The sequence below is a fragment of the Terrapene carolina genome, unplaced genomic scaffold (genome assembly GCF_002925995.2).
Source record: "Terrapene carolina triunguis isolate 2854851 unplaced genomic scaffold, T_m_triunguis-2.0 Scaffold58, whole genome shotgun sequence".
Taxonomy (NCBI): domain Eukaryota; kingdom Metazoa; phylum Chordata; order Testudines; family Emydidae; genus Terrapene; species Terrapene triunguis.
In genome coordinates this window covers 7,708,288-7,734,113 of record NW_020664409.1, presented here as the reverse complement: position 1 = coordinate 7,734,113, position 25,826 = coordinate 7,708,288, and the positions used below count along the sequence as shown (strand labels likewise).

At 38.4% G+C, this 25,826-nt stretch overlaps 2 protein-coding genes across 4 annotated transcripts in view; one reads left to right on the top strand and one right to left on the bottom strand.

Annotated features, from left to right (window-relative positions):
* Window positions 1-13,951, top strand: part of DEK (DEK proto-oncogene) — a 34,648-nt gene extending 20,697 nt beyond the window's left edge. For both annotated transcript variants that reach the window (XM_024217509.2, XM_029914154.1), the window contains exons 6-11: window positions 911-1,031; window positions 5,135-5,323; window positions 9,767-9,902; window positions 10,410-10,564; window positions 12,602-12,670; window positions 13,705-13,951. In XM_024217509.2, the coding sequence (XP_024073277.1) occupies window positions 911-1,031; window positions 5,135-5,323; window positions 9,767-9,902; window positions 10,410-10,564; window positions 12,602-12,670; window positions 13,705-13,716 (682 nt within the window). In that variant the 3' untranslated portion in view covers window positions 13,717-13,951. The remainder of the gene's footprint in view (window positions 1-910; window positions 1,032-5,134; window positions 5,324-9,766; window positions 9,903-10,409; window positions 10,565-12,601; window positions 12,671-13,704) is intronic.
* A 2,614-nt stretch (window positions 13,952-16,565) lies between these two features.
* The window catches only part of KDM1B (lysine demethylase 1B), a 37,502-nt gene continuing 28,241 nt past the window's right edge, over window positions 16,566-25,826 (bottom strand). Inside the window, exons 16-20 of one of the 2 annotated variants that reach the window (XM_029914020.1) lie at window positions 25,448-25,564; window positions 24,338-24,463; window positions 22,675-22,797; window positions 20,561-20,713; window positions 16,566-19,363 (exon numbers count right to left, since the gene is read on the bottom strand). In XM_029914020.1, the coding sequence (XP_029769880.1) occupies window positions 19,280-19,363; window positions 20,561-20,713; window positions 22,675-22,797; window positions 24,338-24,463; window positions 25,448-25,564 (603 nt within the window). In that variant the 3' untranslated portion in view covers window positions 16,566-19,279. Of the gene's footprint in view, window positions 19,364-20,560; window positions 20,714-22,674; window positions 22,798-24,337; window positions 24,464-25,447; window positions 25,565-25,826 lie in introns of those variants that run through there. The other variant, XM_029914022.1, reaches the window with a different exon arrangement.

Sequence of the window (25,826 nt, the reverse complement as noted above, 5' to 3'; positions counted from 1 at the left end):
GAAACAGACACTTTCTGTTGTCTGTCTCTCCCAATATGATCTAGCCATGATCTGTTCTTGGCTGTCATTCAAAACTTAGTAAGTATAGTGGGAAATAATACTGTTTTTCCTGTTACCTTAAGGACTTCGGGAGCCAAATTAAAGGGACCCTGTTAGATCTGAGCCGAGAATTTCTTTGAATCTCTCTTCCTTGGTTATTACTCTTCTCTTTGCTCATCTTGTACAATGGAGCTAGAACAATAAGTTTCACTTTCTGGTTATTTTGCATAAATATAGTTGCAATTTCTGATAGAAAATTTCATTGACCACTATGTTTAAAAAAGGCAAAACATTTAGTTTCTGATCCTGCAAACCCTAAATTGTAACATGACACCCAGTTCTATTTTCTCTTTATCCAAAACTGCTGATAAAGTAGACAACGTGTTCCAGTGTCTACTGTCTATTTGGGGCATGGATAACTACTAGATGGCTGAATGGAAAGGCAGGAGCAATCAGAAGAAATAGTAGAGGCATTTTTGGTGGGGCTTGTCTGCAAGGTTGTTTTTTTTTAATAAGTCATGTTCACCAGACTTGTCCTGGAGTGGATAACTTCAAATCTGGAAAAAAAAGTTCTTTACATTGTAACTAGGGAGACTTTTCTGAGGGAACTGCTGCTTATATGTAGGTATATTTATATCCCACAGTATATAGCTCTGAGTTGGGTTTGGGGAAATTGTTGAGAAGGGAGACTTACTTTCATTGATTCTTGATGCTGACCTATGTATGTAACAGATAGGAGTACTTAAGTTGCCTACACGTGCATGTGTTTGTAGGATCAATGTCTAACCAAAAGTGTCTCAAACTCACAATACTTAAATGTTGACTTTTTTTTAATAACCTGTTAAGATAATTAAATTTTGTTTCTGTTCAGATTCAGGAATGCCATGTTGAAAAGTATCTGTGAGGTTCTTGATTTGGAAAGATCGGGAGTTAATAATGAACTGGTTACCAGAATCTTAAACTTCTTAATGCACCCAAAACCTTCAGGCAAGGTGAGGCACAATTTTATTATGCTTATTCGTTGTTATGATTCCAACTTGGGGTGGGATGTGGGCAGAAAAAAACAATGGGGACATACAAGGTTGCCTTATGCGGTATGCTCCTCCTCCTAAATGTGCTTGTGCTACCATAGCTAAAGAAGTGGGTGGCTCCTCAAAAGTGAATGTCTTTCTAAATCTGCTCCCACAGTGACTCAGTGTAGCTGACCATAGCAGATCACATGTATAGGGCTACAGGCTTAGGCAGAAGCCACAAGCTTCTGTTCTCTTTTCCCATCATGCTTGGCTAGGCTGCAAAAGCATATGTATCCAGCTCATGGAGTTACCATTGGACATCCCTACCCAAGCAGCATGTAGCCTTTTTGCTTTGAGGAACAGAAAGGGAGCTGTAAAATGTGAGCCAAAAAAAAAAAATAGAAATGAGGTGGGGGAAGGGAGGAAGATGAAAAAGGGTGGCAACTGTATCAGGGATGATGTGAGAGCTCGTTGAAGGTGGAAACACCCTTCAACCCATTCATCACAAAGCAGGAGGGGAAGGGGGGATCACCAGATCACGGCTTTATTGGAACTGGAGTGTGTAACAATGCACTAAAACCAGCTGCACAAAATACTTTAATTAGGCTCCTGTTATTCCACCTTATTTTTTTTTAACCTAAGCAATACAGAAATAGTCAAAGGCGGTCATTGCTTATCAAAATTCCTTTTATCATAATTGCTACAAATGTGAAGTCTTATACAGAAGTGAATAAGGAATCTCTCTCTCTCTCTCTCTCTCTCTATGCTGCTTTTTTTTTGTTTGAGAAGCAACCCAGATGGTTCCATTTCTGTCAACAGTTAACTTATTGAAGTGCTATTCTATTCTGGAAAGTTATCTTCATTGGGGAGTTAATGTTTGTTTGTCAATAGTTTCCCGCTCTTCTTCATAAACTGAGCAAATTAAACCTATCTTCTAATAGCTTCCAGACCTACAAGTCAGTTTAGGTTCTTTCCTTCTTGTGCATCATCTCCAGTAATAATAATAATTTAAAAAATCTGCTTTGAATTACTTTTGTGCAGTTACACTGAAGGCTTTTAAAAGAAACATGGAATCCCCCAATGCCATTTTCAAAGTTGCTTTTCCAGGGTAGAACCACACTAGAAGGGATTACAAATTAAATAAGGAGAGAATACTTGAGTGCCCCATACAGAGATATTTGTTATTTAAAGCAGAAAATATGGAGCTCTTCCTAATAAACTTTAAATGACCATGTTCGTAGTCTTCAAAGACAAGTGTCTTTTGACACATTGAAGAGATTAATCTAAAATGAAGCAGATATCACTAAAATGTACTGTGTACTTTCAACCTCACAATGCTTAACTTTAGAGGTCTGCATATTAACGGGGATCAAAATTCTTCCCCTCCCCTGTTGACATCTTTCTACATACATAATCACCTGTTAAATGAGCTGGTTTGTGTCATTGTGTTGGCAGGCATTGTGAAGTTTGGTGTTAGTCTTAACAGTGAGAACAAAAATTCAACAATAATTGAAGTTGGGCTTTTGTAGAATTATGGCTGAGGAATTAAATTAACTTTCCCTCAGTTTGCAAGGGGAGGAATATGTATAGGTAAAATATGTATCTGGAGTTTTGTCCAACTTGAGGAACTTCCATTATATAGCCAACACATACTGCTGTTTGCATGTGATTCTACAATGTAGATCAGTGGTTCTCAACCTTTCCAGACTACTGTACCCCTTTCAGGAGGCTGATTTGTCTTACATACCCCCAAGTTTCACCTTACTTAAAAGCTACTGGTTTACAAAATCAGACATAAAAATACAAGTGTCACAGCACACTATTACTGAAAAATTGCTTACTTTCTTATTTTTACTATATAATTATAAAATAAATCATGACCCCCAGGTTGAGAAACAATGATATAGAATGTAAAGCAGTACAAACAAGTCATTTTCTGTATGAAATTTTAGTTTGTACTGACTTCAGTAATGCTTTTCATGTAGCCTGTTGTAAAACTAGGCAAATATCTAGATGAGTTGATGTATCCCCAGGAAGACTTCAGCATACCCCCAGGGGTACACATATCCCTGGTTGAGAAACACTAATGTAGATTATTGGGTGGACATATTTGGACAAACGTGTAGGTGGTAAAATAATTTACAGCAACACCCATCAAAGTAGCTTCACCAAACGTAAGCTCTAAAACTGTTCATGTTAGGCAGCAACAGTAACCCATTCTTACGGAATACAAATGTTTACCTAAACAGGGGTGGGCAAAGTTTTTGGCCTGAGGGCCACATCTGGGTAGAGAAATTGCATGCAGGGCCATGAATGTAGGGCTGGGGCAGGGGGTTGGGGTGCTGGAGGGGTGCGGTGTGCAGGAAGGGGCTCAGGGCAAGGGATTGGGGCACAGGAGAGGTGCGGGGTGTTCAAGGGGGCTCAGCGCAGGGGGTTGGGGTGCAGGAGGGGTGCAGCAGGGGGCTTAGGGTTGGGATGCGGGAGTTTGGGGTGCAGTCTCCAGCCCGGCGCCGCTTACCTTGAGCGGCTCTGGGGTGGCAGTGGGGCTAAGGCAGGCTCCCTGCCTGCCCTGGCCTCGCGCTGCTCCAGGAAGCAGCCAGCACCATGTCCCTGTGGCCCCCGGGGGGGGGGGGGGGGGGGCTCCGCGTGCTGCCCTCACCTGCGGGTACCTCCCCTGAGGCTCCCATTGGCTGCGGTTCCCTGTTCCCAGCTCCCAGCCAATGGGAGCTGTGGGGGGCGATGCCTGCAGGCGAGGGCAGCACACGGAGCCCTCTGCCCCTTCCCCTCCCTCCCCCCCCCCTTCCCCCCCCCCCCCCGCGGCCCCCGGGATGTGGTGCTGGCCGCGGCGCATGGCCAGGGCAGGCAGGGAGCCTGCCTTAGCCCCGCGGCCCCACTGGGGTGGCAATCCCATGGGCCAGATCCAAAGCCCTGATGGGCCGGATCCAGTCCGTGGGCCGTAGTTTGCCTACCCCAACCTAAACCTATCAGGCAAAGTTCTGTCTAAAAATGAGGATTACACAATGCTCTGAAAACTATTAAATGCTGACCAGACTGCCAGAGGGAGAATTGTACAATTAGGGGACCATCTACTGAAAATGTTCATCTCTGGTTCTCAAGAATCCTTATATGAGCACTTAAAGAGACAAGTCAGGTGAGGTGGTAATTTTGCATTGGACCAACTCCTGTTAGTGCGAGAGACAAGGTTTTGAGCTTACACAGAGCTCTTCTTCAAGTCTGGAAAATGTTGTCAGCGTCACAGTTAAATGCTGTCAGCAGAACGCTTACAGGGTTCTCTATTATTTTTGTGACTCAAAGGGAGAGGCAGTCTTTAATGCCAATTCACAATAAAATACAGTACACTATATACCTTTCTCATCTCCAGAATGAGCCAGTATGCTTGGTAATGTCTCTATTGGCAAGAAAAAGATGTAGCATTTTTTAATATGATTGGCGGGAAAAAATTAGGCCATAGCCATCTAGACATTTTAGTAGGGGTGGAGACTCTGAAAGAATCCAGGGTGCCCTTGTCAAAAATGTTTATATTTCTAAATAATGGAGCAATACTTAAGATTAAGAGTCTCAGCTTTTTAAATCTGAAAATTTAACTTGAGTCCATTTAACTCTAACTTGAGTCCATTTTTGAGATAATGGGTTGAAGTGATTGGAGGGCAAGATGTTCATCCACAATGAATGACAGTCTTTTTTGGGGGGGGACAGGGAGAAAATAGACACAACAAACTATAAACTCAGTGTCCACCTGATTCCCCCAAACCACAGGCACCGACAACTATGTGGCTACAATTTTAATGTAATTGTGTTTCATTATGCTCTAAATTGTGGTTTTGTCATGAACTTAAATAAAACCAATCCCTTGAATTTTTTTAAGTAGTGTAAACTGTTCACTTTAAAATGATGGTCCCTAGTAACGGGCATCTGGGGTTGCCAAAAGCACATCCTTTTATGGGTCAGTGGTGGCTCTAGCTTTGCTTATTCTTGATTCATATGACTTGACAGAAATTAAAATTTAAAAAATTCGAATTAAATTTTATTACTTTTTTAACCCATACTTTTATCTTAAACAGCCATTGCCAAAGTCCAAAAAAACACCCAGCAAAGGCGGCAAAAAAGAACGCAGTAGCTCAGGAACTGCACGAAAAGCAAAACGCACCAAATGTCCTGAGATTTTGTCGGATGAATCTAGTAGTGAGGAGGAGGATGAAAAGAAAGAGAAGGCTGAATCTTCTGAAGAAGATAAAGAGAGTGAAGAGGAGGTAAATATAACAAAACTTCTTTTTCAAGAAAAAATGAATGAGTTTGTCTTTCTTAGTTTGTAACTAACTGGTTACATTACTGGAAGGGGGTTTCAATATAGTGTTAGTGTTTTGGTGGTGGGTTTGTTTTTTTTAAGGTGGAAAGTAAGCTATAGTTAATTGAAAGGATTGCGTCCCATATAGACAACTTGAGACAAAAGTTCATAAGGTACTATATGTCAGGAAAAGCTGACTTCTTCCACTGTCAGAAATATGGTGTGATCCAAGAACTAAAACTTTGAGGGATGAAGAAACAGAAATCAGAGGACCTGGTTCTGATCTCAGATGCTTATGTGGGTCTTGTAAAATCGGTTGCTGCATGTGATGACTTTTTTTTAACATCTCTAACAAGCAGTGTGGCCCAGGGTAGAAATTTAAGCGTTGCCTTTCTTGTATCTCCTGGTGACGTTTCTAGTGGAAACACCATTGCTTTTTGACTGGGGATTACTGTTAGTGAGCTACTGTTGAAGTAAGCATTGTAGAATTCAGTAAGTAAAGTCACTCCTACCTATCTAGCATTGGTCTTGGGACATCAGTTCCCAGATTCTTGTGTAGTTCTGTAGTGGTCCCTCAAATATTTATTAGTACAAAACTAAGCAACCTTAAATGGTTTTCTTCAAAATTTCAAAAGGTGATAGTCCCACTACACTCAATTTTCTACTCTTTTGTTTGTTCTTTTCAGAACCTTAGTTTTCCATAAACATAATTGTTTTCTTCAAACACTAGCATTTTTCCTCGTACATTCACAGCTTGAGCTTCCCCTCATCCCTTTCTTCCACCTATTCTCAGAAAAGGTACAAAATGTGGAGTGGCAATACAAGCATCTTCACATTGACTCAACCCTACAGTATACCAGTGAAGAGACTTCAGGCTTTGTATCCTTTGACATCTTGATTTCTTAGATGAGATCGTTTATTACCGGCAGTTATGGCTATGGGTTTTGTGATGTGGACACCAATTCACTAATTACAGGACTGAGACCAGCATTTCATATAAGCCACTGAACTACAGGGGATGATACAACTTCAGCCACTACTGACCCAAATTTATGATTTATAAGTGTGGTAGGCCATATATTTGAATTGTCTGAGCTATGGAAGGTAGTTAATCATGAAAACTTTTTGTTGGAAGGCAAATTCATATGACTTCAGAATGAAAATGTCATAAAATGGCAAATGATATTCCACCACCATAAAACAAGATTGGAACCACACATTCTTAACTTGCCATTTTTTTTGTGGTACTCCCAGCTGGTGAGTTGAGAGGGCTAGAGTATTAAAAGGTAATTTTATATTTTGTTCATCTGTTCACCAGTACAGTCTTTCTGCTGTGAGGAGAGGAATCTGGCTCTCTGTGGCAGGAGTCTTTAGAAATCCTTTTTCCGAGAGCTCAGCTGCCTATAAAAGATAGGTAAGCCCCACTCACCTCAGTTTTTTGCCTTTCTTCAAGAGGTAGGAGTTAAACCCTCTGTTCCTTCTGAGCTGTCAGGCAAAACCTGAAAACTTTTAGATGGCTGACACTCCTAAGGAGTGTTTACAGAACCACCTCCGAGGGATTATAATGTTAGAGAACTTCAAAGGAAACTTGATTAGCTCATGGAAAAACTACTCTGCTCTTAAAACATTCTACCTCTTATGCCCTGCACGGGCAACTCTCCTGATTGAGGGTCTTAAAGGAGAAGTTTCATCAAACCAAGGGCTTGTGTACATTTAAAATGCTGACAGGGGGGTTCTCCTGTCAGCACAGGTAATCCACCTCCCCGACAGGCTGTCTACACTGTGGGTTAGATCGGTGTAACTGGATTTTTCACACCCCTGAGCAATGTTATACTGACATACTTTCATAATGTAGACCAGACCCAAGTAAACTTGCTCAAGTTACCCCAAATTCCATGAGATTCAAACCAGAGTTGTCCAAACAGTGAGAAGTCAGACACTTAGTTTGATCTTCAAGTTGATTGTAAATTTTCACAAACAATCTATAGATGAATGAGGCTATAATGTATGAAGTTACTGAAAATAAATTGAAATGATGAACCTGCTTGGAATAGAAGCTTATTGACAACTGAAACTGGATGTCTCTCTAGCTCAGTTGTGGCAAAAGGTAGGAAAAAACTGCCTATATATTTAAAACAACAAAAAAAGTGGGTTGTTTTTTGTTTTTGCTGTGTGCTTTACAGCACAATAAAAACTAGCTAGATGGCCCTCATTTAGTTAGCTCAACAGAGAGCAGAATAGCCTAACTGTTGGAGTCATGGGTGAGGAGCGGTTGGGACAGATGCAGACACCTGCATGCTTCTCTTGATTGAGATTCCAAAAAGACAGCTTCTTAGAATTATCAGGATTCAAAGACAATTTCTAGAAAACAATCGAGATTCTGAGGAAAGAACACTTCCAATACGTTATAAGGCAGACTGAGTTCCATTTAAACTTCTAACCTTGCTCTGTAGCCAAACACTTAAAACACCAAAGCATTCTAGTTTGAAAAGTAACCACTTAAGGATATGATCTGTGTGTATTTCCTGCTGACTAGTGACAGAGTTCTCAGTGCTTCTGTTGCCTCTGCAAAGCCAACAGCTCTGAAGCAGTGAGCTGGATTCTAGTCTGACTGGGGGACCAACACAATTAACTAAGTTTTATGGGTTGCACAGGTGTAAATGAAAGTAGTTACTGGTAATGTGAGTCAAAATTCAGTTTGGTTTTTTTTCACGTCAAATTGTTTTGCACTATTTACTAGTTACAATTTACAGGACTTCAGCACATGCTTAACTTTTTTGACTTTGAGAAATTCCCAAGTTCTTATTTGTGCAGTATCATTTGATGCTAAACAGTGTTGTGGGGTTCCATGCTTGTCTCAGTAACTTCCAGAGGAAGTTTCTAGGGCTGGCTGTTAAACAGACTCTGATCCTGTAGACCTAAATACATGTTTAACTTGTGTAAATAAAGCAAACCCATCTAGTTTGTGTATCATGTATCTTCTATTGACTCAGTTGATTTTGACTTCAGCAAACATGTTGTAGTTTGTCTATTTTTAAAGCATCATAACTGAGCCAGTTGTGTGCATTCATTAATGTAGTTCACTTCTACTAGTAAAAATTCACCCACGTATAATAGTTAGAGGCCATGCAGCCATACTTCTGCCTGATTGAAGGGAGAAGGGATGCTAAGTTGCAGTATTGTGGGCAAGGATGGAAACTAAAACTAGATTGTTTATAGAATACCATGGTTTGCTTGTTTAGTTTTAATCAGACTCTCAAGGAGTCTGTTGTAGGGCAGATGGTGCCTAGGGTGTTCTAGAAATCAGATGACATAGCATTCAGTTATTGGTGCTCCTCTAAAAGGAATTGACTAAAGTTTTGGGATGATAAAACTGACAAAGTAAAAGGAAGGTAAGTATAACCTTGTGGAAGGGATAGGAGTTGGCATTCTGTTAGTAGTGGATTGCTTTCTTGGTGCAACACCTCTGCTTATTTTTGGCAGACTGGAGCAATTATGCATACTTCTTGCTTTGTCTTAAAGGATAGTCACTACTTATAGGAAAAATAGAATCTGCTTTGGAATATTCATTGATGGGACACTATTGTATTTAGTGTAATTCTACTCTAAAATTATTAGACACTGGAATTAAAAGTGCCATTTTTATCATTTATTGTGAACTGATCCCATATGTCACACTTTCTAACTGCCAGACCTACAAATGTAATCAGGATTCTTTCCCTCTGGTGATTTGTCACCAATAAAATATTTTGTATATCAAATTAGATCCTCCATTACACCCATACAATCTTGTTTAAGACTAATGGGGTTGTCCAGGTATGGGGGGTTGAAATTTTGCTGGCAAAAGCTTTATTACTGGTGATGCTGTGTGAGCAGGAAAAATGTAGCTTTCATGATTTTCTAAGGTGGAATGAGTCCTGGGTATGTTTGTAGGATTGGCGGTTAGAAAATGCATCTTGCTTCACAGATAAATTCAGGTTACAATAACCATTGAACCCTCTGCCATTGTAGTCCCTTTTCAGAGTAGAATTGCACTTTAACCAGGCCTATGCTCTCTAGTAGCATCAGACATAATTATGAATGGAGATACTTAGCACAATCACCCATAAGGCTAGAAAAAGTTCTAGCTGTTTAACAGTCAAGAATTTGATTGTCTTGGTTTGAGCTCCAGAGTTTATGCAAAATTAAAATCTAATCTTGAAGAGTCCAGATTAACTTCACAGTATCTATGCATTTTCCTCACTACCATCAACTATGGTACACAGCTATAAGTTGCCAGTATTTCACATCTGAATGTAATAATTCAGTTTGCAATTACATGTTTCTCGCACCCATGTAGCATATTGGTGGGGAGTGAGAGCTGTTGTGCTAGAAGTCAGGATTCAATCCATTCTTTTCCCTCCTACAGCAACCTAAGAAAGCATCTAAAAAAGAAAAACCTAAGCAAAAGATGACTTCGAAAAACAAGAAAGCTGTGAAAAGTGCTAATGTCAAGAAAGCAGATAGCAGCACTACAAAGAAGAATCAGAACAGCTCGAAAAAAGGTAAAGATTTTAGTCTTGTTTTCACTGTGTTGCTTAATTTAGAAGAGGAGTCTTAAGGTTAACTGTCCAGCAAAACATTGCATACTTTTTACTGCTTCTCTGATGTAGAAATCACAAGTTTGTTTTGCTAATTTAGATTTGAAATATCAGGATGAGACCCCCTCTCTGCTGGGGGGCCTTGGCAAGGTCTTTAACAGGACCTGTAGAGTTATTTAACAGAATCTTGTAACCTGGTCTGCAGCCATCCTTCAGCCTGATTAATGGGAGAAGCTGAATTGCAGTATTCTGGGTTAGGGTAGAAATTAATACTAGATGGTATTTTATAAACAAAGTGTTTAAAACTAAATCAGCAAAACATGATCTGTCAGACTGTCAAGGAATAATGTGGAACATGGTGGAGGCATATGGTGTTCTGTGGGAGATGACTGTCCTTTGTTTTTTTTTCTGGAGGAAGGAAGCAGCAGGGAGATGTCAAACATTTGAATTCTAATAAAGTAAATCTTCCAGATTTAGAAAGTGAGTCTGAGGATAGTTCAGATGACGAACCTTTAATTAAAAAGTTGAAGAAACCACCTACAGATGAAGATCTTAAGGAAACTGTCAAGAAGTTATTGGCCAATGCAAATTTGGAGGAAGTAACAATGAAACAGATTTGCAAAGAGGTATGTATAATAATTCTACAGCTTTGTTTAAAGCAGTGGTTCTCAAACCTTTGTACTGGTGACCCCTTTCACACAGCAAGCCTCTGAGTGTGACCCTCCCCTTATAAATTAAAAACACTTTTTTATATTTAACACTATTTTAAATGCTGGAGGTGAAGCATGGTTTGGGGTGGAGGCTGACCGCTCGCGACCCCCCTAGCCCCCTGAGGGGTCCTGAACCCCATGGTTTAAAGCATGTAAGTCTATTTATAAACTAACTTTGATATTCCTCATTTCGTTTTGTAAATTGTAAATGTATTGTGTGTAAATAGAAATATTTCATATACTAATTACACTCAAAGAAATGTGTGAATGTCTAAAGCTGTACCACTTAAGCCTTTGATCTTGAACTAGGCTACATTAAATCTTGTCAGCACTTGACTGGAAAGCCTCAAGGAAAAACTCCGGGTGCTATCGGTTAACAGACGGTGCCTCTTTCCCCTCAGCCTCCCCTGGCCCTTTTGTGAATTTAGTCCTTGTTGCTTTTTGTCAAAATACCTAAAATAAAACAAAAAATTGAGTCAAAGTATTTTTTGACTTGCCCCAAATTTTGTTTTCAGCTGACCTGAAACTAAACTTTTTTCAATTTTTCAGAATTGCCAGCAAGTCGAAAAATCCATTATTTGCCAGTTTAGTGATTATTTTTTCCCACAATTTGGCTACTGATAGTGTTAAAACAGTATCTGTTTTTAATAACAGCACTATGTCATTGATTTAAAGGACCCAAAACTGTATTTACTGTGGACCTGGTCTTTGTTCTTTTAGTATCTTTCATACTTATGGGGAATGCAGCTGACCGCTTAAAGCAGTGGTTCTCAACCTGTGGTCCGTGAAAGACTTAGAGTGAAAACTGACTGAACAGATTTCAGCGTGCACTGTGTGTGTGTGTAATATGACAATAGGGGTCTACAAATGAGAAAAGGTTGAGAACTACTGGTCTAGAGCAGTGGTTCCCAAACTGCGGTTCGTGAACCCCTGGGGGTTCACGAAATGTTACAGGGGGTTCTCGGGAAAACATTCCCTAATGGCGGACAGAGCTGTCCCTAGGGACCCCGGACAGCACGGGGCCAGCAGCCTGGAGCCCCTGGACTTCCAAGAGCTAAGCAGATCAAAGCAAGCATATCTATCATACTGAGGAGATTTAAACTTCAAGACTCCTTATAAGAAATGGAAAGGGAGGTGGATATTTTTTGCTGTTTTTAAAATTAAATAGGCAGCTAGTATTGTTTTTAAAATTATTATGAAGAACAAGTTTAAGCTTTGTTGTAACGTGCGTTGTTTGCCTGGACTGCTTAAGACCTGAATGCATATGTAGGAGGAACATTTTGAGTTGGCTTCTTAAATACCTTCATGCTGTTTCAAATCTGATACTCCTTGATGAAACATAGGAGCCTTGTCTTATAACAGGCTTATTCAAAGTGATACAAGCGACGGAAGTGAGATCTTGGAAGAGTGTTGCTGTTTTCATAATGTAATAAAAATAATGTAATTATAAATAATAATTAATAATAGTGTGTAATAAGCATGTCATAAAAACAAATTTTATATTTCCAAGATCACTGCTTTTATAGTTTATACTCAGGTAAAGGAGAAAATCCCTGAAATATTCATTTTTAGGAGGGGGTTCGTGAGACTTGACATTTTAGTGAAAGGGGTTCACAGGTTGTTAAAGTTTGGGAACCACTGGTCTAGAGGATACAACACACCCACTGGAAAACAGCCTGAGTTGCTTGACCCCAGGGTATTCTGTCACCCACACATTGTGCTTTATTAATATGAAAACTGTAATCCCTGTTGTGATTAAAAACTGCTACACAAAAACTTTCAAAAACTGAGTTTAGGCAAAATGTGGGAAATAAAAGGCTTGACACTTCAAATGACATTGTAACACTTACATTTGGATTTGTACAACTCTGCACTAAAATAATGAAGTTAATATGTTCTAAAAGTAACAGACTTCTCACTCACACTAGCTCTTTTTTGTATTGCTTGCTTTAGGTATATGAAAGTTATCCCAGTTATGACTTGTCTGAAAGGAAAGATTTCATCAAAAAGACAGTTAAAGAGGTAAAAACTTATCTGAAAAAAGTCAATGGTATTTTTTTTAAACATCTATCAGAGGTTGGGACACTATATAGTACGAGTTTCAAAAAGCTTGGTTTTTAGTATGGGAACCATGATTCAAGAGCTGGATCTTTGCCCTATGTGCTCTTCATCTAAAAGCTGGTACAGTCTGTTTTTTTTCTTAACAGTCAAACCTGAACTTCACTCACATGTGGATCCAATAATTTCTTTATCTTTAGGAAATATGAGTTACTACTGAGGAAGAACTAAAATAGTAAAGCTACCATGGCCTCTATTAATCTAACTAGCATAATTAATAATGCACAGCTCCGAAAGGGCCAAATCATGGCCTAGGCTACACAGCAATTTAGGGATGCAAAGCACTGGCTACTTGCATCACAGGTAATAGCACAGGAGAGAACACAAGCTTCACCTCCCCTCTCCATGCAGCTGTGTGGGGAGAGTTATGATGCTGTCTTGAAGAGTACACTGCATCTGATGTAGACCCCATACTCCCGCCCCACAGCAGTAGTGGAAACAGGAAGGAAACTGACTCCCTGAATTGCAATTTTGCTTTCTTTAGCTGCTACAGCAATATGCCACCCTTAATGCAGAGCTCACGATCTAGTCCATAGCTAGTAATGCTTAAGAATAATTTCAAGGGCATTCATTTTTTCTCTCCCTAAAATAAAAATGGGATGAAGTAAGGGAATCAGTACTGCTGTTAGTAAGAATGCAGAAAATTTGTAAGTGAAATAAGAGATTCAAACCCTCTAATCCAAATTACAGATGAATCAAAATAATGCATACACCTCTAATGTTGTGTATGCCAGCTAAAACACAGTGGAATATCCTATCACGAGATGGCACTGAAGAATTTTATTTGTGGTGGCACTCCCATGTAAATGGGATGGCTGAGAGAAGAGCATAATCATTTCTCAACTAGCATTTTTGTGCATGTTCTTGAACAGCCTTTATCTTAATATTAGACTGGTGTGGAATTGATTAAGGCTAAAGGAGAAACTGTCTCATTTCAGTTGATTTCATGATCTAATTTGACTGGAGGAAATGAAAACTGCTGACTTATCTTCCCATGGATTTGAAGATGATAGACACCAGCAAAAAGAATGTTTGTGATATATTATGTTTAGTCAGCGCTGATTCTGCGGACAGAGTATCAGTGTAAATTGCTTTGTGTACCTTTTTAATAATTGCATTTGATGCAGGTTTTAGTTAACTTGCTTACATTTTTTTGTGCATGGCAATAAATGTTCCCTTTTTATAGTTTTGTACATTTTGAATTGCTTTGTAGTAGTAGATTCATTAAGACATCATAGCTTTTAATGTGCTTTAATACCTTGCATAAATTTTTTTTTAAGAATCAAGTAGGATAAAGGTTGTCTAAGTGTTTGCACATACATGCAGAGATTGTCTGGAATATTGCAGTATTGGGTTATACAAATATTGAATACATATCATTCTGAAAATCACTCATGCTAGTGTTTATATTCTGATTTACATGCTATAAATTCAGAATACTCAATCTACATTACTGTCTTGCATGTATATGCACTGAGAACCATCAAAGCATGGTAACTAATTGGCAGATATTATTTTTGTACTTTTAAAGACTCTGTATATAAAGTTATTGGAGATTTCTGTTGTGCAAATCAGTTTTTTAAATCTCTAGTTATCTTAGGACTTATGACATGTCAGTGTTCAGCAGTGATGCTGGGATGAAAAGTGGGAAGCTCCATAAAAGTTTATACAAAAGAGTTGAAGTTTTACTGTTTGTCTAATCTTGCCTTGTAAGGAAGATTCACCTGTAATTTTATACTTAAGCTTTTCAGTGTTTAACTTTATATAAAAGGCTACAGATGTATTTGTTCCAATGGCTTGACCTAATACATTAATAAAGTTCAAAGTGAAGGCTATAGGGGAAAAAGTAACTGACTTGATAATACTAATTTGGACTTTATGGCCAAAACTTTCAGAAGTAGGTGCCTAAAGTGATGAACACCTGCAGGCTTAACAACTGAAAATCATGCCCCAAATTTAGGAGCCCAAGAAGGATAGTACTTACTTAAATGATTAAGTGCTATTCCAAATCGGAATGCTTTTCTAAATCTGAGCTTAAATATGGTCTGTGGTACTCCTGTAGTGTGTGTGGTTTTTTTTTTTTTTTTAGTCCTTGTGGCACTTTAGAGACTAAATTTATTTGGGCATAAGCTTTTGTGGGCTAAAACCGACTTCATCAGATGCATGGAGTGGAACATACAATAGGGAGGTAGAAATACACAGAATATGAAAAGATGGGAGTTGCCTTACTAAGTGGGGGGGGTCAGTGCTAACGAGCCAATTCAATTTAAGTTGGAAGTAGGCCATTCTCAAGGAATGGAGAGAGTTATCTTTTCATATGCTGTGTATTTATACCTCCCTACTGTATGTTCCACTCCATACATCCGATGAAGTGGGTTTTAGCCCACGAAAGCTTATGCCCAAATAAATTTGTTAGTCTCTAAAGTATCACAAGGACTCCTCATTGTTTTTGCTGATACAGGCTACCACTCTAGAATCACATCTCAAACTTTGGCCAACTGCTTTTGGTTCAAAGTGGAAATTTTCATGTAAATTGTTTTTGTGCACCATATACCTTTGTGCTATTATAGAAAGTCACACATTTATAATTTATGTAAAATACTAACAGAGGCCAAACAAAGTGTTGCTATCAATGCTATGAAAAACAAATCCTGTAATGACTCCAGTATTCAAGAGCAAAACATTTTTAAAATTTAGTATTCTATATTTGCAAAATTAGGAGTCAATTTAAATTCTGAATGTTCAGCCAGTCAGGATGTTAATTAACCTTTACCTTTTTGACTTCTTTGCATGTAATCCTTTTTTTAAAAAAAAGGCTGAATGTTTCAGTTTTGTACTCAATAAATGTCTTTCAGAAAAACTTAGATCAATTTTGATATTCACTTACCTGTACAGTAAAATTTTACAGCCTCAGATGTATACCTAGTCATCTAGAGGAAGCTATTCAAAACTCTGGAAAAGGTTTCTCTGCTTTAGAGGTGCCATAATGTCCTGCCATCAATATGACTACAACAAATGACTCTTGTGCAAGTACTTTGAACAATCTTACCAGCTTTAACAAAGGCATTCAGACAATATCAAAATCCTGGTAAAGCAGTAAGTTACTAGTCACTGAATCTTGTTTTGTCCTTGGGTAGTACTACAATAGGTTATTTTTAAATTGTACTTTTAAACCGTATGTAACTAACACTCATGGCCAAGTCACCACCTTATTTGAATGAGGTGGACAAGACAGAAGTTACTGAACTTCTTCTCAAATGCTTTTCCTCATCCTTGTGTAGGAAAATGCTAATGAAAGCTGAAGTGCATAAGTGTTAATGCTATGATCTAACTCTACCCCATTGGTTCTTAACCAGGGGTATGGTCTATGGGTGAAGCTTGTGTGTAGAGTATCATCTCTTGTCCACACCAGTCACTGCTTGGTGAGGAAATAATCTATCAGTTTGTGAAGTGTTCTGTGATCCTTTGAAAGACCACTGGATCCATTACTGTATAGATAATAGAATCAGGACTTGCAATTGCAAGACAGTTCTAGAACAGTAACTACCCTCATATAATGCGACCCAATATAACACATTCAGATATAACATAGTAAAGCGGTGCTCCGGGGGGGTGGGGCTGTGCACTCCGGCAGTTTCACCTATAACGCGGTACGATTTTTTGGCTCCGAGGACAGCATTATATCGGGGTAGAGGTGTGTAAGATTCTACCTCTAGATATTAGTAGTGTGTTGTGGGTTTGTCATGTTGCTTAGTACATGCTTAGCATCCATTTCAAAAACTGTGTGCAACATCCAGTGGACGCTTTCCAGTTTTATTCTGCTGCCATAACACAGTCATACAGACGAGTTGAAGTGTAACAGATCATGCTCTGCCTTCAGACATTTTGGTCATATTTTAAACAAATTTACTTAAAGCCATTCTCCAGTTGTTTATTTACAGAGAATAAACTGTACACAAGTTAGAAAAACTGGCATGCTTAATTAAATTTGACATAATTATTAGTCCAAGAACTTCTCCAACACTTAAGTCAGGCCAATTCTAAGGCTCTTAAAGTCTTAAATGAGTGTAAACAAAATGGAACACTCATTTTATGCTTGTTTCTCTACAACTGAATGCGGCATAATACAGTCTAAATGCCTGATTACCAAAGTAATAACAGACATGGTAAATTTTAAACTGTTTAGTCCATTATAAATAAAGGTCTGCATTTATTATCCCTCATTCTTGCCTTTTTAATAAGGCCTTACTTCAGCAAAGCATTTAAACATGTGCCTATTAAGAATGTATATAAATTCCAATGCAGCTGTCAGCAGGACTGGGGCCCATACTTAAAGTTCAGCATGTACAGAAATGCTTTGCTGAAGAGGGATAGGCTGCTGAATTGGGATCTAAGACACTAAGGATTAACTGAAAGGTCAGGCTCTTAACTGTTTCCATGCTATTACGAAGCTGATTGGAGCTTTGACCAAGGCCTGTAAATAGAGTTTATAGTCTGAGCTTGTACCAATGATTCTTTTATTTAACTCTGTTTCTAAGCTGCTTTCCTATTAAAATTTTGCTATCTTGTATAGTACATTGAGAGAGGCAGGGAGCTCTTCCTTTCATTTTTGCCAACCATGGATACTTTTAGTTTCCCATTGAAATCTCTCTCACTTCCATTATAAACTGGTCTATAAAACATGGAATTATCAAAGTAGCAATGATTTAACAAAAGCAAAATTTAAACTCTGATTACCATTTCTTCTATAAGCAAAGGATTTCAAGCCTTGCTCTATATAACCTTTAAGCCAGTTACAATTTAGTACTTGAAAGTATTTCAGAACTGTAAATATTAGCATTCTTTAGAGCAAAAAAATTTAGGAACACTTACACTTTCAGTCACATCCTCAATTCAATTTTAAAAAGCCGAATATTTAGCTGAAAAACAGATCTAGTTACATGTATAAACATCTTCAACCTTGTAAATTAAAGATTAAATAAAAATATTTAACATCTGAACATCACTTCTACCCTCGAAAACAAATTAGGTATTGAAGAAGAGTAAAAAAAATTGCTTTTCTTCAGCAGGCTTCTTTTCTAAAGGTAACCTTTCTAGAGTTAAGCACTGTAACTCAAGAAGGCTTGCTTTGTCACACTGAGCATTCTAAAAAGAGTGCATGCTTGAGACTAAGAAAAATAATTAAGTGCTTATTTTCCTTCCAGAATCACACAGAACTCTGCAGTAACATCACAGGAGGAAAAATATATATTTTTTTAATTTTATTTTAAAACATTTTCCATTTACCCTGTTCTGTGGGATGTTATTAAGGCAGGTGTGGATGCTGTGTGTTTTATTTCTTGCTGCCTTCCCCTGTGTGAAAAACTTCTTAGGTATTTGCTTATCCTTTACTGAATTACTCCAAAGAGTCTTTTTTTTAATAATACCTTCAAATAATAAAAAACTAAATCAAAGTGCAAGCCACCTTATTTCAGCCCTTCATAAAAAGCATGAATATTTTAACTCATTCATCTTCACCTATTTTAAATACAAAAGCAGAATGAGCCACTAATAACTTACACCCTCTTTATCCCCAATTAAGCTCTCATAATTATACGTGTAAGTGATTCACCTACTCAGCTCAAATGAATTTGGAAGTTCACTTTCAAAGGAAAACATCTAAACCCATACAATTTTTTTTGCTACCCTACTTACATGATGAGCAACACTGAGCAAACCTAAACTTACTCTTATCATAAAGATCATTCCTCTACATGTACAACTCTGAATATGCAGCACAGAGAACATTTCAGAGATATTTTTACTGTAACATGAAAGCTTTTTTCCTTTTGAAAAATCCTTTAGCTTCAATAACCCTTTGATGATTGCACTATAAACTTCCAGCAGTTTTTATTTAAAAGGAACACATTGCCAAAGCCTGACTGGTGGACAGTAAGTACACTGAAAAAATGTCAGAAGAGGTTATTGGGGGTAGGGTGGGGAGATGTAACTGATTTTGTTCTCTCTTACAACCATCTCCATTGTCATTCCATGATTTGGCTTGTTTGTTCAAGTGCTACTCTGATCATGATCAACCTGAGAACAAAATGAATTTAAGAGTCCCACCACCAAATAATCCACCATGTTTTAATACTGTATAGAAATCAATTGCTCTCTTATTCTGAACTTCTTCAATGCAGGTGGGTTACTACAATAGCGTGGGCTAAACCATATAGAAAAAGGCCTCACACAGCAGGCTCTGTTAGTAGACCTGTGTGTGCCACAGTAGCAAGAGACTCCAATGTCAGTGCTGACACGTTACTAATATCTTTGTTGGAAAAGTGACATTAGGAAAAACTATAACTTCATGTAGCACCAGGGTTTGAAAGAAAAAAAATTAAAGATGAAGATTTTATCTTCAGATACTATATACTGTTTTTAGTACCACTTGGGGGAATGATAGCAAAGGGGAAATTGAAGAAAGTCTTACCCACAGAAAACAATTAAAAAATATATAGACACAAATGTCAGTATTCAAAATGCTGCTATTTTGCTTGCTTCTCGAACACCGCTCAAGTAGGCTCCTGTAACCGTCTGTGGAAAGTGCCTGTTTGTGGCCTATAATAAAATAAAAATTGCATAATTTCTGAAACAGCTATAGAAGAACAAAAATAAAATTCTGCTCCAAAACAAAAGTTCTGTGTAGTGCAAGAGTATTTGATATATGCTTTTACACAGATATTTTCTAAAGCAGATACCAATTTTCAAACTATTAAATACTCTCAAATTTTAAAAATAGCTTGTTAAAAAGATGAACCAAAGAAAAGCCTTTAAAAAAAAAAAAAGTATTGAATTTAGCAAAAAGGTAAGCTCTGAAGTTGTCATACATCCATTAAAGCTAAGAAATTTGACTCTTGGCAGAGGTAGTCATTTTTGCTAGTTTGAACAATACTTCAGAGAGATTGTTCATACACTTTCATATATCAATACACAATAGTATCAATGGCATGAGTTTCTTACAGCTGCATTAGTGACCAATGGAGAAGTAGTGAGTCAACTATGCAGTTCATCTGAAATGCAGTGGGCAATTATACGAGTCTCAATCTACAATATGAACATGCATTTTGTCTTGTTTATAAAATCAGCAACTGACCATATGTATCCAAATACAATTATGCAAAACCAGCAAAACATAACTACAATAAAGGGCATGCCTGAAGAGTTATTTTTGAAGAACTACAGTTTATCATTATTACCCACTTGTGAGACATTCCTCCATACATAGGCAGAGACTTGTCTTTTAAAGAGCCTATTGCTCTTCTGTATTCCATAGGGCAAGATGATAATTACTGTACATCCCTAAAAACATGTCCCCAGGTACTGAAGTCAGTTATAGCCACGCCAGCATAACAGTTTTCCATTTTGCATCTTGTTTTGGGTATAAATTTTGGTGCAGATTTTCAAAACTAGAGGCTCTGGCTCATATGGCTAGACAGATTAAAACTACACACACTTCTGCAGAGAGAAGTTCAAATTGCAATTAGATCAAAAACGTAAGTAGATTTTGTGGCCTCATCCTCGTTTGCATTTATCCACTCCATAAAGCCACCCCGCAATTTGGTACAACTGGCAGTGCCAGCTCAAAACAAGCCAGGAAGTGCTGCAGGTCAGAATCAAGGTGCATTGGAAAAGGGGATATTTACAAAATGTCTGTCCACTCTGTCTTTCTCTATCCAGCACTTAGTTTTTGTTTGTTGTAAAAAAGAGATTAAGTTCTTGAACCAATTTTAGAATGACAATAATGAAGACATTTACCTCACCAGCAAAGAAGATTGTTCCTTGTATGTCTTCAGCTATAACATCATAAGCCTCACCACTGCCCCCTGTCTTTACAAAACTATATGCCATCTGGATCCAGGGATCTTTGTTCCATCGTGTAACAAAGTACTTAACTGGGTCTGGAACTTCCTGAATTATCAAGGAAATAAATTATGCAGTATAATGAAGAGAACACATTTTTGATAATTTTCCTCCATTAACACAGCTTCTTCTAGTTTTCCTGTACAAGATTAAATGTTTCCTGTTTAGAGTGTACACAATAACCTCTTATTACTATACTTTCAGGAGATGTGCACGTTTGCCTAAATTCCTGGTAATTTTTTCTAATGTGAAACATTACTCCCCCAAAAGAGTTTATAGGAACCTCCAGTGAAGAATTATATTTGTTAAAATGTTTAACCTAATGTTTGAAATATTCAGGATATACTTATGCAGCTTTGAATTTAGCAAATTTGTCTGCATAATACAAGGGTTGTAATGCTGCATACAGCTATATTTGGAGAAGAAGGAACTCTTCTTCCCTCAGACTATATGCATTGTATATTCTTCTGAATAGATACAAGAAGCATCAGTTTACCAGTGATAACCTCAGGGTCAACGTTATTATGCACAAAAGTTTCCGCAACCAAGAGACTAAAGATCAACTTTGTGAAATAATGCTGAGATTTCTACAATAGTGGGGTACATCTTAGAAAGGACTCCTGGTGCATCATGTCTTTACAAACTGTAGTAACTGGTCCACCCTGAAAGAAGTTTTACAGATAATTTTTTTTTTTTGTAGGAGGTTCTTTTTCTGGTTGTATAAGATGGGGAAAAAACAATCAGACTGGCATGGAGACCAAATATCAATTTGCCACCTGTAAGTTCTTGAGAGGTCAGAATAGCAAGTAGGTGAACTTTTAATATGAATATAGTTTGTTATAACTAACAGCTGCTCATGCAAGTATATTTTCTGAGGAACAACTGGAAACTCAGGATTCCTTTGGGTGAGTCACTTAAAAGTTAGCTATTAGAGTTAATTCTGTTGAGGCCATTAGCCTCATCCTTGCTGGTGTCTGCCTGCTTCATTAAAATCTCTCCCATCTAAGGGGTGGGGGCTGGAAGTGAGCATGGACTCTGTGTGCACCAACTGTTAGGAAGGGCTCATTCAAAGCATTAGAGCCACCAATGTACATCATGCATTACACAACTCCTGGAATTGCATATGGCTAATTCAGAATAGAAAGCTCCAAACAAGATCCAAATTAATACGACATAACAGTGGCAACATTTATTTTACGCATCAACGCAAAGAATCCAGAGGTCAGTATAGCTACTAAGTCTTCCTTAGCGTCCAGCTGTTAAAAATCAGAGCCGCTCTAGAATATCATGAGAGAAAAGTTCAGCCCCCAGGGCTGGGTGCAAATGATACTGCTAAGTAACGATCTCCTGCTTCTCCAGAATTGGCAAACAGTGTTTATAATAAACTTTGATATTAGTTATTATCTCAAAAGGTGACCTGCCAAGAAAGAGGGGGAAGAGGACTTGTATCCAACAGATATACAAGGAAGGCTTGCCTTTTTTTGGGGGGGGGGGGGGGGGGGGGGGAGACAAAAGTTTTTAGTCTGCTTGGTTTTCACATTAGAAAGCCAGCTCTTGTCTAGCCTATACAACTTTCTGTATGGATGGAGAACTAGTGGGATGATAACATCAGAAAGATCAAGGACATGACACCTGATTAACTGGGAAGTGATTTTTACTGAGACTGTTCAAACTTTGGTTTTTGTTAATGCCTCGAACCAAAACACGTAGAAGAAAAACTCCCATTTGGTTTACAAATTAACACCCCTATTTCTTCAATTCAGGCCCAAGATAGCTCCCACTTCCCATTTTTGTGATCACAGAAGATCAGACCTGACATTCCTGATATTTCTCAGACAAAAGACAGGCAGAAAAACCCACACACACTTCAAAAAAAACCACATGTTTCAGGTCTTATTTCTACATCATAGTGAAGTAATAAAAGGGCACAAACTTTTTGTTTCTTTGCCGGTCCCTCTTTAAATCTGTGGCAAGTTAATTCTTCTTTGACAGAAAAACACTTCTCTTACCTGCTCCTTAAACAGCTCCCGAAGTACAGTCATGCACAGCTGTAGTACTTGTTTGTCATCTAAATTCTTAATGGTTGTCACAGCATCTCCGGTAACTACTGACATTAGAACACTATATTTACCCTAGAATCAAAACATTAACATTTGATATCATTTCAGAAATACTAAGAATGTCTGGAAAGTAACTTAAATTACTACTGTCCCCAATAGACATCAGTGGGGGAAATTAACTTTTTTTTTTGACCAAATCAGTTATGATCCCTAAGAAAGTTTATCCTCTGCAGTTTTTACTCCCAGATATAAAAAAAACTAGAAGAAAGTCAGAGGACAATACAGAACCTCATTAGGTAGTTTTAGTCCTTTTTATAACTGTGCAGAATTTATTGGAACCCATATATTTGTCAGCCTAAATACACAAAGGATGTTAACATGCTTGCATTCATGCATACAAGTCACATTCTCAGTGCCAGATCTAATCTCCTGTTCAATGCTAAAGCTCCACTGCTAACTTCAAGAGACGGAAACAAGAAGAGGCCCCACTAGGATTCTAGTCATTATGGGCCTGAGACAAAGCCCACTGAAGTCAATGAAAGTCTTTATATTGACTTCATTGGGTTTTGGCTCAGGCACCAGGTGCTCTGCTCTAAACCTGCTGTGGTCCTGCTTACCTCTGTTACCACAAAACTCAGCTATCAGTTAGGAGTTTCAAAAGTGAAAGAGCAGTGGCTACAGAACATCGCAGAAGGCCTCATCTTGCTCACAGTATGCCATTCCTCCCTCTCCTCTTTATGGGGCAATTAATCTACCATCATTACTAAGCTACAGAACAATCTGCTACCTAAGAATCACACCAGAAGCCCCCAGTTATCCTCAAGAGCTCCCACCACGAGCACACTGAATCTTTCTGCAGGAGTAACTTCTCAAAGACTGGTCAGCCAGGAACACAGGATTACAGGACATTGTCTTCATAGGGTCTCCTGGAAAAGCCAGCAAGTTACAGAAAGCTCTTTATTTGTTCACAAAAAGTAGGAGGTAACAGGGCAAGGTACACTGAGAGTAAAGGGGGGCGGGGAAAGACTCGCTGTCAGTCCACAGGCTGGAGTTGGTATTAAAATCCATAGCTTTTGATCTGACCTTACAGCCTTATTATTATGGGCAAAGCCAATTTGACTGCAGTGGTGCCAGACTATGGGTCCAATCTATGAGCCTGATTCTCTATCTCATTTCCTGGTTTAAAATGATTACACAAGGTGTAGGGAAAACAGAGAACCAAGACTTATGTTCCTAAGATGAAAACTGAATTCCTCATTCTTTCTACAGCACTTCAGCCAGTAATATCACCCCAGTGCCTTTATCTGACCCCAGAAGCCCAAATCTTTCAGACCTAAAACAAGGACATCCTAGTTGCATAAGGATCGTTCTGCATCCAGTCTTGAAAAATGTCTCCTACTTACTACAAAGCAATGCTTTAAAAAGAGTGCTGTCAATTCACAATCTGTTCTTTTCCTACAGAAAAATACTGGTGCCATTTTTCTAATAGCAAGGGAGCAAACAGCAAAGAAAACCTCCATTGTTCAGTAATTCTTGCACTTGGGTTTCAAACTGAAATTTGTTAAAAGTCAATTGAAAATACTGACATTCCACCATATACAGCATATGGTACCTGTGGATCCATGTCATAGAACACACTGAAGAGCCCACGTTTGCTGGAACTAGGTGGAACGTGACCAAAAAAATCAGCTCCTTGAATTTTGCTGTCCCAAAATCTATAAGGAAACTGCAAAGCAACCTAGAGAGAGAGAAAAGGTTCAGTCAGAGATAATTTCATATTACAAAATTTGCAACCTGCCTTGTACCTCTGTATTTAAAATGTATCTCTCTCTTTCCCCTCAACGCCAGGTACCCAAATATGCTAGAGGTTTCTCAGTGTAGGATATTTGGGTCTTTTTAATTAAGAAAGAAGAGTGGTATAAAACTGTTGCGGTCTCTCAGATTAAAAAAGCACAATCTGAGTAATGTTGGCAATCAATTTGGCTACAGAAAACCTTGGGCAAGATACTGTGCTGTGCCTCTTATGAGGCACCACACAGAACTCATAGCCCAGAGGGACGGTTGCCCTATAGGGTGCAGCAATACCTGGAATTTCTGCAATGCTGTGTTCCCTCGGTACAGTCCTCCTCCAGCCCCACCCCCAGCACACAAGGATTGTCAATGTGACAGGAACCTCAGAGATAGTCTTACGTGTGACTTACGCACTAGTGGGGGAAGGGAGAATCATCCCCAGGGCAAATATGGGTCTTTCAGTGTCCCTTTATGCCACTCTGGCCCTTTTACCTAACAAAGGAACCAGAGTGGGTGGATTCCACCCCTTATGGCTGTTAGATTTAATACTCTACCATACACATTGTTCAAATGTAGGCACAAAGTTTAAAGACCAGCAGTGGTTTTCTACAAAATAATTTGTTTCAAAAAACGTGGTTAAATTAGGATGGAAAAAGAAAGGGGAAGAAAAATGAATATACAGGATCCAGATACCATTTTGCTCTTCTATGCTTTTTTATTTATTTAAATGTATGTTGTGCAGGTTAAAAAAAAAAATTATGAAAGCAAATTTCACAATATACATACCCAGGCATACCACAGCAGCTCTATGCTTATAGCATGAAAGGAAATTATGCTACAGGATGTAAGTCAGAATCATCCTACTAAGAGGCTCAAAGCACTTGATGCTCATTTTCTTTCCCATAACTAAAAAGTAACTTTAATTATGTACCTTCTCAATGACTCCTGCTCCCAAACTGTTAATGGCTTTCATTTTTCTCTCTGGCAGTGGTGGATTAAACTGAATGGCATTTTTCTGAAGAAGGGCCAGTGGCACGGTAACTAAAACCTATGGAAGAATAAAGAATCCTGATCACAACAATAGCAAAAGCTTTACAAAGCAATTACGACTAATCTCTCGTTGTAAGTACCCATTGTTCTTGTAATAGAACAAAGATGAGGAGGCACAATTCTCCCAGGGCAACTTGGTGTCTACTGTCACTACACGTTAATGGCAGCCATATCACACATTCAGGGGAGAACAGACTCCTTGGTACAGTCGTTCTCAAGATGTGGTAACTGTAAGTCACTCTACAGACATCACAGTGATG